The sequence below is a fragment of the Spermophilus citellus genome (genome assembly GCF_964194105.1).
Source record: "Spermophilus citellus genome assembly, chromosome: 11".
Classification (NCBI taxonomy): domain Eukaryota; kingdom Metazoa; phylum Chordata; class Mammalia; order Rodentia; family Sciuridae; genus Spermophilus; species Spermophilus citellus.
The window spans coordinates 56,750,446-56,770,073 of NC_138192.1; the positions used below are offsets into that span (position 1 = coordinate 56,750,446).

The following is a 19,628-nucleotide window of genomic DNA, read 5'->3' on the forward strand; positions in this document are numbered from 1 at the left end:
CTGCCCCTCTAAAATCTGGCTCTGATGACTTTTGTTGGGTCACTTGGCTCCCTGAGATGGACTGGATTGTGTCTGCCCTGCTATGCCCAAGATAGCTGGCTGAGGTTTGTTTGGGATCCCTCAAGTGGAAAAATGAACTATAAATGAGCAAGAAAACATCTTGCTGGTTTTGGCAAGGGCTGACTCTGGGTATTTTCTATCTACTATAGGCAACAACATCACACAAATTCTAGTACCTATTTACAAAAGTCTGAATTCTTTTCCAAGGGACCTATTTCCTTCAGAGAGCAACAGGTTCATCTTTTGATTGTTTGTCTTTCTAGTTTTCATTGGAAAATAATTCAAAAGGAAGCACTTAAAATAATTTTCAAAGAAAGAGTTGGCAAAACTACAGAGCAGATCTGGGGAAAGGTATGTTTTCCTAGACCAGGCTGTGTACCTGGTGTTCACCTGCTATTGAACCAAGGCATGTAACCAAATGATTACTCTTCTAGCATTTTCTGAATTATGTCAGAATTACATGCTCAAAATGTAAAGATGAATTTCTCATAATTATAAAAAACTATGGATTCTGATTCAATTTTATACCAAAGTTTAGGATAACTCTTTCCCCCTGAGACATGGACATTAAAGACTTTCAAAATTAAAAAGAAATATTTTCAAATTAAAAAATGCTTTAGAAGCATTGATCAGTGTTCAGTAAGACATCTGGATGCAACTTCATGTATTTATAGTGAGTCAGTCTCCCCTCCCCATCCTTCCACATAAATATCTGAGTGCTGTTACTTACGTCACTGGCGATATCTCTGGAGGCCTTGGCTGCCACAATTGGGATGGCGTCAATTCGCAAGTCATAGCCTTTCTGCTTTGCTTCTTCATTGGCAAGTTTATACAGAGTCTGTAGAAAGAAAGTCAAAGAGTTAAAACAAAAGGTTTGACAGCAACAATTATTTGGAGATTATCAAGTAATTTATACCAAATACTTTTTTAACCTTTATTTATTTATTTTTATGTGGTGCTGAGGATCAAACCCAGGGCCTCACACGTGCGAGGTGCTCTACCACTGAGCCACAACTCCAGCCCTATACCCTATACTTTTTAAAAAACTAGAAAATGGAAACAATCTAAGTTTCTAGCAAATAAATTATATCCTACCCAAAAAACTATATAGTGTTAGAAATACATGAGATATACTAATAGGTATTAATATAGATTGATATATTCATCTATTATATTTATAGCATTTTAAATTAAATACATTATTTGCAGATTGTAATATTAATGATATACATATAAATAGAGAATATAATCTATATAGATTCATAGAGCATCAATTCAAATATACTACTAAGTGTAAAAGAAATGGCAGAATAATGTGTTTAATATCATTAATTTATAAATAAAATATATACACTTTTGTTCATTTATTACTTAAAATTTTGTAACAATCATAATATTTTATAATGTTTAGAAAGTAAATCAGAAAGAAAGAGTAACTTAACTTACAACATAGTTAACCTGACTATAATCTCAACTTTAAGATTCTAAATTTTGAAATTACTAACATACGGGATGAAAAAGGCAATATCACAACAGATGCTACAGAAATACAGAAGACAATTAGAAATTATTTTGAAAACCTATATTCCAATAAAATAGAAGATAGTGAAGACATCGATAAATTTCTTAAGTCATATGATTTGCCCAGACTGAGTCAGGAGGATACACACAATTTGAACAGACCAATATCAATGGATGAAATTGAAGAAGCCATCAAAAGACTACCAACCAAGAAAAGCCCAGGACCGGATGGATATACAGCGGAGTTTTACAAAACCTTTAAAGAAGAATTAATACCAATACTTTTCAAGTTATTTCAGGAAATAGAAAAAGAGGGAGCTCTTCCAAATTCATTCTATGAGGCCAACATCACCCTAATTCCGAAACCAGACAAAGACACCTCAAAGAAAGAAAACTACAGACCAATATCTCTAATGAACCTAGATGCAAAAATCCTCAATAAAATTCTGGCAAATCGAATACAAAAACACATCAAAAAAATTGTGCACCATGATCAAGTAGGATTCATCCCTGGGATGCAAGGCTGGTTCAATATACGGAAATCAATAAATGTTATTCACCACATCAATAGACTTAAAGATAAGAACCATATGATCATCTCGATAGACGCAGAGAAAGCATTCGACAAAGTACAGCATCCCTTTATGTTCAAAACATTAGAAAAACTAGGGATAACAGGAACTTACCTTGACATTGTAAAAGCTATCTATGCTAAGCCTCAGGCTAGCATCATTCTGAATGGACAAAAGTTAAAGGCATTCCCTCTAAACTCTGGAACAAGACAGGGATGCCCTCTATCACCACTTCTATTCAATATAGTTCTTGAAACACTGGCCAGAGCAATTAGACAGACAAAAGAAATTAAAGGCATAAAAATAGGAAAAGAAGAAGTTAAATTATCACTATTTGCAGATGACATGATTCTATACCTAGAAGACCCAAAAGGGTCTACAAAGAAACTACTAGAACTAATAAATGAATTCAGCAAAGTGGCAGGATATAAAATCAACACGCATAAATCAAAGGCATTTCTGCATATCAGCGACAAAACTTCTGAAACGGAAATGAGGAAAAACACTCCATTCACAATATCCTCAAAAAAAAAGAAAATACTTGGGAAACAACCTAACAAAAGAGGTGAAAGATTTATACAATGAAAACTACAGAACCCTAAAGAGAGAAGTAGAAGAAGATCTTAGAAGATGGAAAAATATACCCTGTTCATGGATAGGCAGAACTAACATTATCAAAATGGCGATATTACCAAAAGTTCTCTATAGGTTTAATGCAATGCCAATCAAAATCCCAACGGCATTTCTTGTAGAAATAGATAAAGCAATCATGAAATTCATATGGAAAAACAAAAGACCCAGAATAGCAAAAGCAATTCTAAGCAGGAAGAGTGAATCTGGAGGTATAGCGATATCAGAGTTCAAACTGTACTACAAAGCAATAGTAACAAAAACAGCATGGTACTGGTACCAAAACAGGCAGGTGGACCAATGGTATAGAATAGAGGACACAGAGACTAATCCACAAAGTTACAACTATCTTATATTTGATAAAGGGGCTAAAAGCATGCAATGGAGGAAGGATAGCATCTTCAACAAATGGTGTTGGGAAAACTGGAAATCCATATGCAACAAAATGAAACTGAATCCCTTTCTCTCGCCATGCACAAAAGTTTACTCAAAATGGATCAAGGAGCTTGATATTAAATCAGAGACATGGCGTCTAATAGAAGAAAAAGTTGGCTCCGATCTACATATTGTGGGGTCGGGCTCCAAATTCCTTAATAGGACACCCATAGCACAAGAGTTAATAACAAGAATCAACAAATGGGACTTACTTAAACTGAAAAGTTTTTTCTCAGCAAGAGAAACAATAAGAGAGGTAAATAGGGAGCCTACATCCTGGGAACAAATTTTTACTCCTCACACTTCAGATAGAGCCCTAATATCTAGAGTATACAAAGAACTCAAAAAATTAGACAATAAGATAACAAATAACCCAATCAACAAATGGGCCAAGGACCTGAACAGACACTTCTCAGAGGAGGATATACAATCAATCAACAAGTACATGAAAAAATGCTCACCATCTCTAGCAGTCAGAGAAATGCAAATCAAAACCACCCTAAGATACCATCTCACTCCAGTAAGATTGGCAGCCACTATGAAGTCAAACAACAACAAGTGCTGGTGAGGATGTGGAGAAAAGGGTACACTTGTACATTGCTGGTGGGACTGCAAATTGGTGCGGCCAATTTGGAAAGCTGTTTGGAGATTCCTGGGAAAGCTGGCAATGGAACCACCATTTGACCCTGCTATTGCCCTTCTCGGACTATTCCCTGAAGACCTTAAAAGAGCATGCTACAGGGATACTGCCACATCGATGTTCATAGCAGCACAATTCACAATAGCTAGACTGTGGAACCAACCCAGATGCCCTTCAATAGATGAATGGATAAAAAAAAGTGGCATCTATACACAATGGAGTACTATGCAGCAATAAAAAATGACAAAATCATAGAATTTTCAGGGAAATGGATGGCACTAGAGCAGATTATGCTTAGTGAAGCTAGCCAATCCCTAAAAAACAAATACCAAATGTCTTCTTTGATATAATGAGAGCAACCATGAACAGAGCAGGGAGGAAGAGCAGGAAGAAAAGATTAACATTAAATAGAGACATGAGGTGGGAGGGAAAGGGAGAGAAAAGGGAAATTGCATGGAAATGAAGGGAGACCCTCATTGCTATACAAAATTACATATAAGAGGTTGTGAGGGGAATGGGAAAATAAACAAGGAGAGAAATGAATTACAGTAGATGGGGTAGAGAGAGAAGATGGGAGGGAAGGGGAGGGGGGATAGTAGGGGATAGGAAAGGTAGCAGAATACAACAATTACTAATAGGGCATTATGTAAAATTGTGGATGTGTAACCGACGTGATTCTGCAATCTGCATTTGGGGTAAAATTGGGGGTTCATAACCCACTTCAATCTAATGTATGAAATATGATATGTCAAGAGCTTTGTAATGTTGTGAACAACCAATAAAAAATAAATAAATAAATAAATAAATAAAGGTATTGTGTCCATCTACAACTAAAAATATTTTTTAAAAATTATATTTTATGGGCTGGGGTTGTGGCTCAGCAGTAGAGTGCTCGCCTCGCACGTGTGAGACCCTGGGTTCGATCCTCAGCACCACATAAAAAAATAAATAAGTGAAATAAAGGTATTGTGTCCAACTGCAACTAAAAAATAAATATTTTTAAAAAATTATATTTTACTTTATAAAAAATCAGTAGGCTGTGTTGTTGATGGAGAATGCTTCTTCCCACATTTGAGGTTTTCTTTCTAGACAAGAAGTTCAATTACTTAACTCTGGCCTTTCTCTGTCCCTTTACTCTCTTACCTAGAGAGGTGCAGGGATTTACTGATTTTTTGTGGTTGGTGGGATGGGATTAGTGGGCATGCTCCGTCAGCTCTCTCTTTCTCCAGGGAACTAGCCTAGTGCCCTCTAAGCAGGGGCTCACCTCTGAGGTGACAGGCACATTACCTGTTTCCAGGGTGCCAGTACACATTCAGTTAGCTGGCTCGTTTGACTGTCATAAATATGTGTCCTTTGATCTAACTTTAGTAGTTAAAAGAAAAATAGTGACACTTGACTTCTATTTGTACCCCATAGTTTTAGTTCTCAATTTTTTTTAGGACCCCAGTGGGGAAGAAGTACATATTACTAGAGTCCTCTTTGGTAGAGTTGCCAGGTTTAGCAAATAAAAATATCACACACCCAACTGAACTTGAATTTCAGGCAAAAACAAAGAATATTTTAGTATAAGTAGTGGGCCAGGGCTGGGGTTGTGGCTCTTCAGCAGAGTGCTTGCCTTGCACATGTGAGGAACTGGATTCGATTCTCAGCACCACATAAAAATAAATAAACAAAATAAAGATATTGTATCCATGTGTAAAACAAAAATAGTGATCCAGTGTTCTGTAAGGCAATTCTACTTCTTAGAAATGCTCAAAAGACTGCTCAGAGCTACTAACCACCCTGGAATAGCCATGAACTGAAAAAGACAATGTAATTTCATTTGTTCAGAATCCCATGAAATAGCATATTCAACCCAGAGAGGAAATGTTGGATGGGCTGTGTATTCATAAGAAAGCTCGCATGCACCCTTATAGCTGAGGCCCAAGAATCTCCCTGAAACTAAATGTAGAAACCCCAGCAATGACAACAACAGAATAAATGAATCACCCCAGGGTTTGCCCTCACCTCACTGTAGTTGATTTTGTTCTGTCTCGCCAACATGATCTCGGGTGTATCAGGCATTATGTGAACCTGAGTCTTGTCTTTGTCCCAGGCCTCTGTGTATAAACGCTATAAAAGAAGATAAGGTATTGGTTGAAAACATTTGAGACAGAAATTATAAAAAGCCAAGTTAAAACAGGGTTATTATTGACCTGTATTTCGTTGGAGGTTTGAGACTGCTAGTTATCGAGGTCAAAACTAGAAATAGAGATTATTTAGAGGATCTCCAGTATGTAATTTAAAAGATAAACATGACCCTACATTTTCATGAATATTTTTTAATCTGCTCTTCATTAAAATATCATAACATCTCTTGGCATCTTAGAAAGTCTTGAAAGTCTGAGGCATCCAGTGCTCACCTTGTTCATGTTGAGAGCATTGTTCTTGGCCAGCACCTGCTCCAGAGAATCTGTCACGCTGGTGAACTTCAGCTTGTCTGGAGGCTGGCGGTAGATGTTATCACTCAGGATCTCTGCAGCTCTCTTGCACTTGACCACATCCAGAGACCCAATGGGGACCCAGCCGATGCCTCTCAGCCACTGGAGATCAGACTTATAAATATTCTGAGAAAAGAAAAAGAAAATGCAGAAACTCTTCATCAGGACCAAAATATTTAGGGCAAATATGCAAATGGTATCAATAATAAAGTATGATTCCATATTTTTCTTATAGTAAACAAGCTCACTGTAGCAGACAGACTAAAAGAAGAAATATGCTCTAAATTGACCCAGAAATGTCTCCGAGCCATAATAATGGGTTGTCAAATACTTCAGCTTGTTAGGAGAGGCATGATCCCAACTAATATCTTCTCTCAGTCAGTTCAGTGAACACTGTTATATAAAATATCCATGAGCACAGGAAAGAATGCGACCTTAGAGGGAGAGAAACCACATGTGTCCAGAAACAGGCCAATAAATCAATGCTAGGCCTTGGCAAATAAAACTCTCTGCAACTACCAAAAGCCTCATTTTCTAAGAATATTGATAATACATAGAAATGTTAATATAATATTAAATGAATAAGTAATGCAGGAAACAATGAGGGTAGATGAATTACAGATGCAAGAATAGACTTTTTTAGTGGTTGGATTGAGCTGGATTATTATTGTCTTCTATGTCCCTTTTCTAATAACTTGAAATAGCTGTAATACTCTTTTGAAAAGAAAGAGAGAGGGGAAGTATTGTACAATAATGATGTAGTATCCCTGATGCCCCAAGACAGACCTTTGATGACTTCAATATTATCTGAGATTCAGGACAGTAAATGACCATATCATTGGCCCAGGGTTCCAGTTCCTGTCTCACCAAACTCTCAGGATAGGAATCACTGACTCTTATCCTGAGTTATCTTGCCATATCTTTCTCACTTCATTTTTAGTCTTTTTCTCTGCTAAAGACTTTTATGTACTCCGTAGGTATTCATAACTACTTTTCAACAATGGTATTGGACCTCTACTCAATTGATTGGAAAGAGTTCACCTATAATAGCTAAGTAGAAAATACAAACTGGTATTCTGCAGACAAAAAGCCTATTGGAATTGTTCTGTGCTGACTAGTTGTCCCCCACCCGCAATAATAACAGCAAGAATGAAAACAATAACATTTTATACCTTTAGAGTGCCTTTTAACTTTCAAATGCCTCCCATATTATTAAAACCAATCACAATGGAAGGAAGCCAATCCAAAAAGGTGCCTGACAAACAGACAAATGGCAAGCCATATGTCAACACTGTCACTCTATGGGTGACAACAACCCTTATTAACTACCTTTTATGTGCAAGCAAATTCTTTCTTCTGGAGGTACAGGCCTATGTCTGTTGAAAGCTATTTAAGAGTGTAGAAGTTTTTCAGATGGGCTGAAAAACCAATTAATGTATGATTACTATGAATTTGTCTTAATTCTCCAAAGCTTCCCAAATACTTAAAAATTCCTTTAAATGTTTATAAAATTGTGCAGGCAATGTGCTTATCACACCCTGATTTGAGATTGTGCATCTACTTCTAATAGGTACTGAGTTCTGTCATTATTGTGTGGCTCCTCCATACAAAGAGCTTCACTGAAGGATCAGGAGTCAGTGGAACCACCCAATAGCTTACACACGCAGCTTCCTTCATTTGCTAAGAATGACGGGTAGCATTAAATCCTAGCTGGCATTAGCATTCCAATAATTACACTCTCATTCATTTGGCAAGAAAGTCAACAACAAATTCCAGAGTAATTTTTTCTTTTAATAAAGATTCGTTCCTTTATTCCCCATTAAGAGAATAAAAGAAAATATCTCCCTCTGGTGGACCCTGAATTCTAGCATTGCTTAATTCCATTTTTTCCCTCCTTTTTGGTACTAGGGATTGAACCCAGGGGCACTTTACCAATGAGTCATATCCTGTCTTTTCTTTTATATTTTATTTTGAGACACAGTCTCATTAAATTGCCCATGCTTGATCCTGAAATCCTGATTTAGCCTCCCAAATAGCTAGTCTTATGGGTATGAACCAACATGCCTGGCTCCAGTTTTGTTTTTTATGAGATCAATTCCACTTGCAAACTTCATTTCCTTATAAGGACTACTAATGTATTCATGATAAGCAATAAAACTATTTAAAATTCGGATTCAAATCTCATTTACTGAACATTAAATCCTAGCTTAAATAGGCCAATGGATTATATAATATAAAGGTATATAAATAATAGGCCTATTTTTATTGCATAAAGTATTCCTACACACAGATCTATGATGGATGCTGTACTTACATCGCTCTGGAGGTCATAGGCCTGCCGAGCATGGATGACATCATTCTGGTCAGGCAGGCATGTCCACTGGTGCAGGTAGTTCTTGTAGTCCACGTCACTCACTAAGGTCTGGCACTTCTTGGCCAGCACCACCCCCAGCATGTCCACTGGGCTGCTGAACTTGGTCTTCCACTTCTCAAAGTCTTTCTTGTACTCCCTGTCACTCTGGATTTTGGCCACGTGCATGGACCACATCATCTTGGGGTCATCTTTAATATCCCGGGCTCCAATGTGGTGGCCCAGCTGTTTGCGGTAACCATCTTTATATTTGTACTGAAATGAAAATGCACAAATCAGTCTTCATTATAAACCGTTAGAGGCCACACATCTGTACAAAATCATCTTACTATCATTGTAGTTTTGCAGATAAGCATTAACTGCAGCCAGTAATCCTGGCTTTTGTCCTAGAAGCATAGAGATGTGGTAAAATAGAATTTATTAATTGTAGAGTATACTCAAAAACATCTATGGAATGGGACTAAAGAATATTTCTGGAGGCAGAAGGCACACACAGTGGTGAGGGGTGACCTGCAGAAGTCAGGGAGAGAGCATTTGGACTAGGTGACCTGGAGAATTGGATCTTATACACTAAAAGCATGTCAGGAAAAGCATGCTTGGCGGCATGGTGTGTTTAATAAGCTCTAGAATGAGCGTATGGTTCCTGTAAGCACCAGGAACCAGTACTCCAGGTCAAGTACTGCCTAGAGTGGTAACAGAGAATTTATTATTTATATTGAATTCATGCATTCAGTGACAGAGGCCAATTTGGGCATCATTTTGAAAACTGATTAGTAAAACTGACATAGCAAATCAAATGGTTAGAACATGCTCCTCATAAAGTCATGGGTTCTAGTTTCACATGGGCCAACAATGTTTTTATTATTCCATATCCAATGACTTCACCCTGGAACTTAAGCCTATTATCCCAAATATGTGCTTCTGATTTCAAGGACAACAAAGTTAGAAAGTAGGGACCAATTGGTAGGGGTAGTAGGAACTCGGCTTAGTAGGAAGGAATGAGGTTGTCTAGAGTCTTAACTCTGTCCCCCACTGAGACTTTGATTTGAGGCAAGTTGTTTAAACACTAATTAGGGGCAATTGTGAAGTCTAGGGTAATTATGAAGTGAGATAATACACATAGAGTTCTAAGCACAGCTCAGCACACTTCTTAGCTCTATTATTATTATTATTATTATTATTATTATAAATCCATTTGTTGGGGGATCTAACATGCACAAATGAATCAATTATATGATATTCCAATATAAAGAAAGGACAGTACAGGATCATATTCTTGAATAGTGGTCCTTGATTTTTGGAGCAGTGGTCTGTTCTCGAGGCACCAAGAAAGGATGATGGCTTTACCTGGAAGGCTGCCTACACAATCAGGCTCCTGCTACTGTAAAGGCTACCTGCATGGGTCAGAATCCTCCTTCTGGTCCTGATCAATTGCCTTCTTTTCATAATCTTACAAGGGCAAATTGTAATAGCAAATGTCATATGCATTTTTGGTTTTCGTACCAGGCATTAAACTCAAGCCACATCCCCAGCTCTGTTTTGTATTTTATTTAGAGACAGGGTCTCACTAAGTTGCTTAGTGCCTTGCTTTTGCTGAGGATGGGCTTTGAATTCATGATCCTCCTGTCTCAGCCTCCCGAGCTGCTAGGATTACAGGAGTGTGCCACCTCGCCCAGCTGTGAATATCATATGCATTTTAAAACACTGAATATTAAACTGTTACATAAAGCCAGATATGATTCTCAGTGAGTGAGCTAAAGTTTATGAGTTATACTTTCTATAAGCACAGTGATAATTTTTGTGTAAATATCTCCAAGCCTACTGCTGCATTCTGGCAGTTTACACATGCATGGATCTTTCTCGTTTTGGGTGGACCAGTTTTCACTGAAGACACCATGTCCTACAGGTTTCAAGGTCCTGTTTACAAATACCAAATTTTCCATTTCCCTCAAAAGTAGGTTTCTGAATAATCCCACACAAATATATCAGGATACACTTTTAAAAGTTCAGCAAAGTTGTTGTTTTGTTTTGTTTTTAAAGATTTAGGTCAGTGAAAATGCCACATCAGACTGATCACACACTGGGAATGGAATTGTCAACTCACATCACTGGCGATATCTCTGGAGGCCTTGGCTGCCACAATGGGGATGGCGTCACTTCGTAAGTCATAGCCTTTCTTCTTTGCTTCCTCGTTGGCGAGTTTATACAGACTCTGAAATTGGGGGGAAAAATCAGATGTTGATACTCATATCCAAAAGCCGATATAGAACTTAGATAATTCACAAAATTCTGCACAGATAGTGTCTATGACAGTGTTGTTTTTGAGAATACCAAATCTTCTAAATTTATTTTACTAGATTAAGACTTAAGAATGGTACCTTTGATGATCACTGCATCTTTATTTTAAAATATTTTGAATACATATATATGTGTATGTATATGCTTATACACATATATATGTGTGTAAATATATATATATATACATATATATATTGTTTTGAAAATCTTAGTTTAAGCAGTGAATTGAGTTTGAAAATACTGGAAAAAACTAAGCTTTAACTCAGGCAAACAGTAGCAGAATGTGGATAAACTACTGTTCTTGGCAATTAATTCAATTTGTATCTATTCTATACTGACTCTGTGTCTGTGACTGAGCTGGGTACTTGGAAATCAAAGATGAAGAAGAGACCGCTCTCAACTTTAAAGCTTTCGGGACAAGTGATAAAAGACAGATAACCTACAGAACCAATTGCTGAGAAGTCAGATCACAACAGGTGATTTAACGACATTATTAGCAAAGACCTCCAGAAAGGAGTCATTGACTCTGGACTAAGCATCAGGGAAGTTCCTGCAGCAGGGTGATCTTTGAGTTGGACCTTGAGTCATGGGCTGGTTTCCACAGACTAAAATGGAGCCAAGGGAATGGCATGAATCAATGCACAGTGGATTAAGGCACCGGGTGGTGAAGGAAGTGGGAGAGGCCCCAGAGAGGAGGTGGCAGGAGAGGAATCCAAAATTGGACTGTGAACACCTGAAGCTAAGAATCTGGTGCTCAATTCTACAGAAAATAGGAAACCAAGAAAAATCTTCCAGAAAAAGAGTGAAAAACTAAATTTGCATTATAACTTCCTGCCCAAAATGAAATGGAAACACAAAAGAATTGAAATAAGCTGACTGATAGAGAAAAGACAGAGAAAGGAAACCAGGCAGGCTAAGCACTCAATGGAGGTTGTTCTCCCTTGGCCTTTTTGAACTATCACTCATCCTACATTTTTTCTAAGCTTTCTTTAGCAGAGTTGAAAATTTCAGAAATGTTAAATGGAGAGTTACAAGGCTCTGTCTCCTGAAATTTCTGCACATGCAATCATGCAATGAGTGTTTTCCTATACCAATTAAGGACCTCCACTATAAGTTTGGCTAAAAATTCAAGAGTAGGACTTGATGTTTTTATTTTTTAGTGAACAGCTACTTACACAAGCACTAAAACTGCAGTCTGCATCCCTAAAGCCACTTAAGATGGAGGGTATTCTATCTAAATTCTCTAAATTGTATCCTGAAGAAGAGTAAAATTCTATTGATCTGGGCTGTCAAAAAAAATAATACTTTACTTGCTGGTGGCTCCAAGCTGGGATTAAAAAAAAATACAATCGATCAGCTTACATATTCACAGAGTCACAAAAATCTCCACAGGCTTAAACCCATAGCCTCAGTCTAAGAAATGACACAGAGATGGGGCTGGGGATGTGGCTCAAGCGGTAGCGTGCTCGCCTGGCATGCGTGCGGCCCAGGTTCGATCCCCAGCACCACATACAAAACAAAGATGTTGTGTCCGCCGATAACTAAAAAATAAATATTAAAATTCTCTCTCTCTCTCCCTCTCTCACTCTCTCTTAAAAAAAAAAAAAAAAGAAATGACACAGAGATAAATAGCAATCTCTGAGCCGAGATTTAAACTTCCAAACGCATAAATTCTGGGTAGAGAAAACTTAGCTTCAGACCATGTAAATGCCTTGGAGTTGATCCCAAGATCATGTGCACCAGCAGTGAGGAAGCAGCCAGTGTGCCCTCAGGGAACACAGGGTGCAGAAATAAAGGTCAAATGTCCAGAAGAGGAAATGTTATAGCTAACTATATTCTACTTTAGTTATTCCGACTTCACAGTATTTTGTTCAAGTCTCATTTTGCCAGGGATTTCATGTGAGGAATGCCCAGGAACTTGGGATGTTTAGATTACAAAGAGAACCTGGGGTGTGACTGGTGGGGGAGGACCCCTGTGGCTATCACTACCTATGGAGGTAGGCACAGATTTGTTCTGCTAACTTCAGAGCACTGCGTGGATTTGAGAAATGTTGTGACTCAATATATCAGAAGCACTTTTTTAAAATCATGTATCAGAAGCACTTTCTAATGGAATTTTCCAGAACAGATGGATTTATGAGATCAGCTCCCTGTCCCTGGGAACCCTTGAGCAAAGGCGGGTCAATGACTTGTGGAGTGGGAATTCCTTTATCAGAAGAGATGCTGACTCTCTGTCTTTAGCATAAAGGATTCTAAAATGGGGGCATGTGGCCTTATGCTGTCTAGAAGTGAAAAGGAAATGGCTTGTTAACACACACACTGACAGATTCTCTTTCATAGTCTCTCTGTCTCTGTTCCCAACTCTCTACAAGTGTATGTTACTTGGTGGAACTGTAATTTTAGTCCTTGACTTTAATTTTACACATTAAAAAGCTTAAATATATTTACAAAAGCTTTGCTTTACTGTCAAGAAGAGACACATTTGGCCTATTGCTTTTTCTTCACTTCAAAATAATAAAACAAGGAGCTGGGCTATAGCTCAGTATTACAGTGTTTGCCTAGCATGTGTGAGGTACTGGGTTCAGTCCTCCACACTACATTCAATAAATAAATAAATAATTAAATAAAGGTATTGTATCCATTTGCAATTAAAAAAATTTAAATAATAAAACAAAATAGACTACTTAATCTTATGGATACTACTTAAATCATTAATTCTTATCATTCATTCTCCTTAAATGACAATTCTTACTACTTAAAGATTGACATCTGTGAGGGTGATTGAGAAATCTAAGATTTGTTTTTTTGCACGAAGAAAGATTCTTGATAAATTTGCCATGCAGCATTACATCATCTTGGAATAAACTGATTGAAGTAAGAAATAGGGTGCAAAGATCAAAGAAATAGCATCTGCTCTCACCTCACTATAGTTGATTTTGTTCATTCTTGCCAACATGATTTCTGGCGTGTCTGGCATTATGTGGATCTGGGTCTTGTCTTTGTCCCAGGCTTCTGTGTATAAACGCTATTAAAGAAAATATATTAATCCATCAGAAAAAGAATTTAGTGTACGATCAATAGGAATTTTGTTGTATATAAACAACGACAAAAAAGAGACAAGGTCATGGCATTTTATATTCATTATGTATTTTATAAATATCTTCAAGTAATCAGTTCGCAGCAGAATAGATATTTATAAATACCTTCTGAGAACCTGAAACATGTATGTTAATAATTAAAAGGAATGTAAGAATAAACATCTTTTATACAAAGATTATTTTCTATAAATTTATGCCATTTTATCAAAACCACGAAATAACTGAAATATTAAAGTATAAATAACATCAGTTTTATGATAGATTAGATGGAGAAATAATGAAGGATGATGGGTGTCTCTTTTTGCTCAATATTCCATGTCTTGTCTCAATTATGCTACTTTTTCTTCCATTCAGCCCCACCTTGGATCTCAAAATTCTGAAACCTCACCTTGTTCATGGTGATGGCATTATTCTTGGCCAATACTTGTTCCAGAGAATCAGTCACACTGGTAAATTTGAATTTGTCTGGAGGCTGACGATAGATTTTATCACTCAAAATTTCAGTTGCCCTTTTGCATTTTTCCACATCCAAAGAGCCAATGGGCACCCAGCCTATGCCTTTCATCCACTGGAGATCTGACTTATATAAATTCTGTTGACACAAATAGTGAATCAGTATTTATCCCTTCATTGGAAATGCATTTTTATCTATAAAACATAAAATCAAGTAAGAGTACACTTGAAAATAGTTTTGTAGGCATGTAGTGTTCAGACTACAGGACATTTTGTCTGGAGGGTTAAAGGATTAACAACATTCCTAAGAAGAATGGCAAGTATTCTTTGTTGACTAGGATTGGTGAGCTTGGTGCCACCCATTGCTACCTTCTCCAAGGGGAATTAATTCACCAACTTCCCACCTTTGCATGTCCAAGATCCTCAGTACTCACATCGCTCTGGAGGTCATAGGCCTGCCGAGCGTGGATGACATCATTCTGGTCAGGCAGGCATGTCCACTGGTGCAGGTAGTTTCTGTAGTCCACGTCACTCACTAAGGTCTGGCACTTCTTGGCCAGCACCACCCCCAGCATGTCCACTGGGCTGCTGAACTTGGTCTTCCACTTCTCAAAGTCTTTCTTGTACTCCCTGTCACTCTGGATTTTGGCCACATGCATGGACCACATCATCTTGGGGTCATCATGTATAGCTCGGGCACCAATATGGTGACCCAGCTGCTTACGATAGCCTTCTTTGTACTTGAACTAGAAGAAGAAAAAGATTGTTTGTTATTTATTTTGACTTTAAGAAACATTACTAGGCTTAAATTATCATATTAATTAAAAATAATGGTTTTCTTTGAATATATAAGTATACAACATATGCATCTTAAAAACCATTTAGAAAACAAATGAAATATATATATACAAAAAGAAATTAAAACATGACTCTATTACTCAGAGAAATTTTTGTGGTGCATGTGTATAAAACAGAATAAAATTAGAGCATGAGTCAAACATTATATGGGTTGTTGCCTGCTCTTTTCAGTTATTATATAAGAATTTTCCTGTGTTACTAAGTAGTCTTTATAAATTTGATTTTTAAACTTGATTTTCTTTATGTGAATTATATTACTATGTTTCATCCTTTGATTGTTGATCATTCTTTTTTTAAATTTAGATGTGCATGAGAGTAAAGTGTATTTTGACATACACATACATGGAGTGCAACCTATACATACATGGAGTGCAACCCATTACATTTAGGTTCCCATTCTTGTGGTTGTACATGATGTAGAGTTACACTGGTTGTGTATTCATATATGAGCATAAGAAAGTTATGACCAATTCATTCTACAGTCTTTCCTATTCCCAAATGACTATTCATTTTTAAATTATGATCATTACTTCCCACATTTTGGAAATAAAAGAAAAATATTTTTTTTACCTGATGGACAAAAGAAATGAAAGGATAAAAGTTTTAGAAATGTGAGAAAATCCATATTTTACTCCATATATGTATAATATGTCAAAATACCCTCTACTATCATGTATATCTAAAAATAACAAATTAAAAAAAAAGAAAGCAAATATCTGCAGCCCATCACTGGGTACAGGGACAAACATGGTCTGCATGGATGGTTGGACTTTGAGTAATGTATCCTATTTACTTAGTCTCTGCAGGGCCTAGGTTTGGTTTTAAAGGAACCCTACAATAAATTTGATTGTATGCATATATATATATATATATATATATATATATATATATATATATATAAAGATCATGTGGAAAAACCAAAAAGATATCTAAATTACAGTCAATTACCCAATGCTTTTGTTCAGCAGGAAATGGACATGTTTTGAAATGCATGTTGCTATGGACTCAGCCATAGGTAGAATAGGTAGAATTTAACCTGGGTGCTAAGAATTTGATTACCATTATTTTAAACTATCTGCTGCAAAACCAAACCATTAGCAACAGTTTTAGCCTCATAGCTTACTTGCTCTACTATACATCTAGGCTAGAGAAAGTGATCTTGGATCCAAAGCTAAGATGAGGAATTTCTCAGGTGTACTTACATCACTGGCGATGTCTCTGGAGGCCTTGGCAGCCTTAATAGGAATGGCATCAAGCCGCATATCATAGCCTTTCTTCTTGGCTTCTTCTAGGCCAAGTTTATATAATTTCTGAAATAGACATAAATAATCATAAGTTTTATTTATAAAGTGCATTGTAAGGAAAACATATCATTTACCACTAATATACTGCTTACCTCACTGTAATTTACTTTGTTTTGTTTAGCTAGTAAAACTTCAGGGGTATCTGGCATAATGTGGATAGTAGTTTTATCTTTATTCCAAGCTTCTGTATAGAGGTGCTAAAACAAACAAAATACAGGTTAGTAATGAATAGTCTGATTCCTAATGAGACTAAAGAGATTCTGCTCTGTGACCTGGTTGTGACACTTACAGGTTGAGACATTTCCTGTCAGTAAGAAGCACACTTACTTAAAAACTACTTTGATATCAAGTAAAAGAATTGAACATGAATTTTCTTTTATATTAAAAAATTTCAGTGTTTCCACCAAACTTTTTTTTAAATCAGTACTTCATTCATGCAAAGAAAGGACTTACATGGTTCATGGTAATAGCATTATTTTTTGCCAAAACCATTGGTATGGAGTCCATAAGGCTGGAAAACTTGAATTTATCTGGGTGCTGACGGTAAACATGGTCACTCAAAATTTGAGTAGCTCTTTTGTTCTTCTCATCCTCGAGAGAACCAGAAGGTATCCAGCCAATGCCTTTTAGCCACTGAAGATCAGCCTTGTACAAATTCTGAAATTACAAGTGTCAAATCACTAAACAAAAGCATATGCCCCTAAAGAAATAAGAGTTTATAGTATGTAACATTACATATGACTATATATAATACATGTATAATATTTTAATGAATTCTTACAAAATTTCAAAATTTTGGAATGAATTTTCAATCATCAAAATGCTCAAATCAGAAGCATATTTTGGAAAACACTTAACAGAAGCATGCAAAGGACAACTTAATTCTTTAATTGCCTAGATTAGCAATCTAGAGGTTTCCATCAAAGCAATGACTCTGCTGATCTTTCTTTGTGGAATAATGATGCCTCCAGATGTTGGTGAGTGGATAAAACTGGGAATTAGTCCAGGGATGTAGAACTCATTGTGTAACCTCCACTCCCATTACATTAGGTGAGTGTGTGTGTGTGTGTGTGTGTGTGTGTGTGTGTGTGTGGTGCTAGGGATTGAACCTAGGGCCTAGCACATGCAAGGTAAGTACTCTATCAACTGACCTATTTCCCCAGCCCTCAACTCCAATCACTTTAGGGGAATTTTGACACTAAGGAAAACATAAACAATATTTAACTGATCAAAGAGAAACCTTAGACTCACATCACTCTGGAGGTCATAGGCCTGCCGAGCATGGATGACATCATTCTGGTCAGGCAGGCATGTCCACTGGTGCAGGTAGTTCTTGTAGTCCACGTCACTCACTAAGGTCTGGCACTTCTTGGCCAGCACCACCCCCAGCATGTCCACTGGGCTGCTGAACTTGGTCTTCCACTTCTCAAAGTCTTTCTTGTACTCCCTGTCACTCTGGATTTTGGCCACATGCATGGACCACATCATCTTGGGGTCATCTTTAATATCCCGGGCTCCAATGTGGTGGCCCAGCTGTTTGCGGTACCCATCTTTGTATTTGTACTGAGGGGAAAAAAGAATGTATCTCATTTCTTTCAAAATTAACTTATGTTGCCATTTTTTGTGGGAAATCACAAATAACTTTAATTCTAAATATTGTACTAATCCTGGAAAGCCACAGATTTTGTTTTTTGATAGGAAAGATTAAAGGCTAAATTCAGTTACAATTTCATACATAATAAATGCATCCTTGATCTTATTCCTCATCTCACACTGCATGTCTGGGACTATTTCACTGTTTTAATTTGTTATCCCATAGAAGATTTTGTTCTATTTAAAATTACACTGAGACTGCTTTGAAGGGATTAATTGTAATTCAATCAATATCAACAGGGGATGAGGTCTTACTTCACTGGCAATTTCCCGGGATGCTTTGGCTGCTTTGATTGGTATGGCATCAACAGGAAGATCGTAGCCTTTTTTCTTCAGCTCCTCATAACCCATTCGGTAGATTTTCTGTTGAGAGAAGGTCACTTGGCAAACTGTTATCTATAAACAACTGCATATGCAGCATAATGAATCCAATGTGCTGAATACTTTAAGAGTCCATGGAATAGTATCTGTGCTCTAGACTACTCAAATATAATTGGAAATTATGGTCGGGGATTGCTAATGATCATATTTTAAACTTTAAAGCTTTTTAATTGCCTAGATGAACAAAATTAAATGTCAGCTCTTCCCAAATTCTTATGAGACTGCAGAAGCAAATTGATAGAAAAATGGAATGAAAGATACTTAGATACTGTTTTCCAATTAATGTGGAGTATTTTACTAGGAGCTATTTTTAGAAAAGAGTAACACCTGTCCATGTTTCTCCTCTAGAGGGAAAATTATGTGTAAGTGGCTTTTGCTTCTGCTTTCATGTGGCTGATGCTTTGTGAATGATTGTTTATAATATAGGGCCATCTAAGGAAGGATCAACATCTGTAGGTAATATGCAGAATCCTTCAAAATTTTTTAAAGCTAAAAATTTTAAAGAGCTTAACGATTAAATTTTTATAATTTATGTATAATCATTTGTTTCTTCATATTTGTGACATAATTAAGAACTATACTAATCCTTATGGTATTATTATTCTAACATATTTAATGTTGAAGTCACTCTCCTGGAGCTTAAAATAGGTTCTTAAAATAGTTCATTTTTTTGCATCTATAAATTTCAGGAGATTATGTTGACAATAAAAATGAAATTATCCCGCATGAATTTTATATGCTCACTCACTCAAACTTTCATTGAACATCTACTATGTGTTGGGCACGGTGCTAGGTGAGCACTCAAGACCCAGTAGGAATTGCCTATAAGAAACACATGCCCCATATAGGGACATTACATTACTTTGAGATGTGT

General features: G+C 36.8%; 1 protein-coding gene across 28 annotated transcripts in view; it reads right to left on the bottom strand.

The window, feature by feature from the left end:
• Nucleotides 1-19,628, bottom strand: part of NEB (nebulin) — a 215,778-nt gene that overhangs the window by 119,829 nt on the left and 76,321 nt on the right. For 27 of the 28 annotated variants that reach the window (XM_081262451.1, XM_081262441.1, XM_081262436.1 and 24 more), the window contains 13 exons: nt 18,629-18,736; nt 17,972-18,283; nt 17,174-17,377; nt 16,813-16,917; nt 16,619-16,726; nt 14,993-15,304; nt 14,494-14,697; nt 13,928-14,032; nt 10,814-10,921; nt 8,653-8,964; nt 6,261-6,464; nt 5,866-5,970; nt 791-898 (listed from right to left, as the gene is read on the bottom strand). In XM_081262451.1, the coding sequence (XP_081118577.1) occupies nt 791-898; nt 5,866-5,970; nt 6,261-6,464; nt 8,653-8,964; nt 10,814-10,921; nt 13,928-14,032; nt 14,494-14,697; nt 14,993-15,304; nt 16,619-16,726; nt 16,813-16,917; nt 17,174-17,377; nt 17,972-18,283; nt 18,629-18,736 (2,295 nt within the window). The remainder of the gene's footprint in view (nt 1-790; nt 899-5,865; nt 5,971-6,260; nt 6,465-8,652; nt 8,965-10,813; nt 10,922-13,927; nt 14,033-14,493; nt 14,698-14,992; nt 15,305-16,618; nt 16,727-16,812; nt 16,918-17,173; nt 17,378-17,971; nt 18,284-18,628; nt 18,737-19,628) is intronic. The other variant, XM_081262444.1, reaches the window with a different exon arrangement.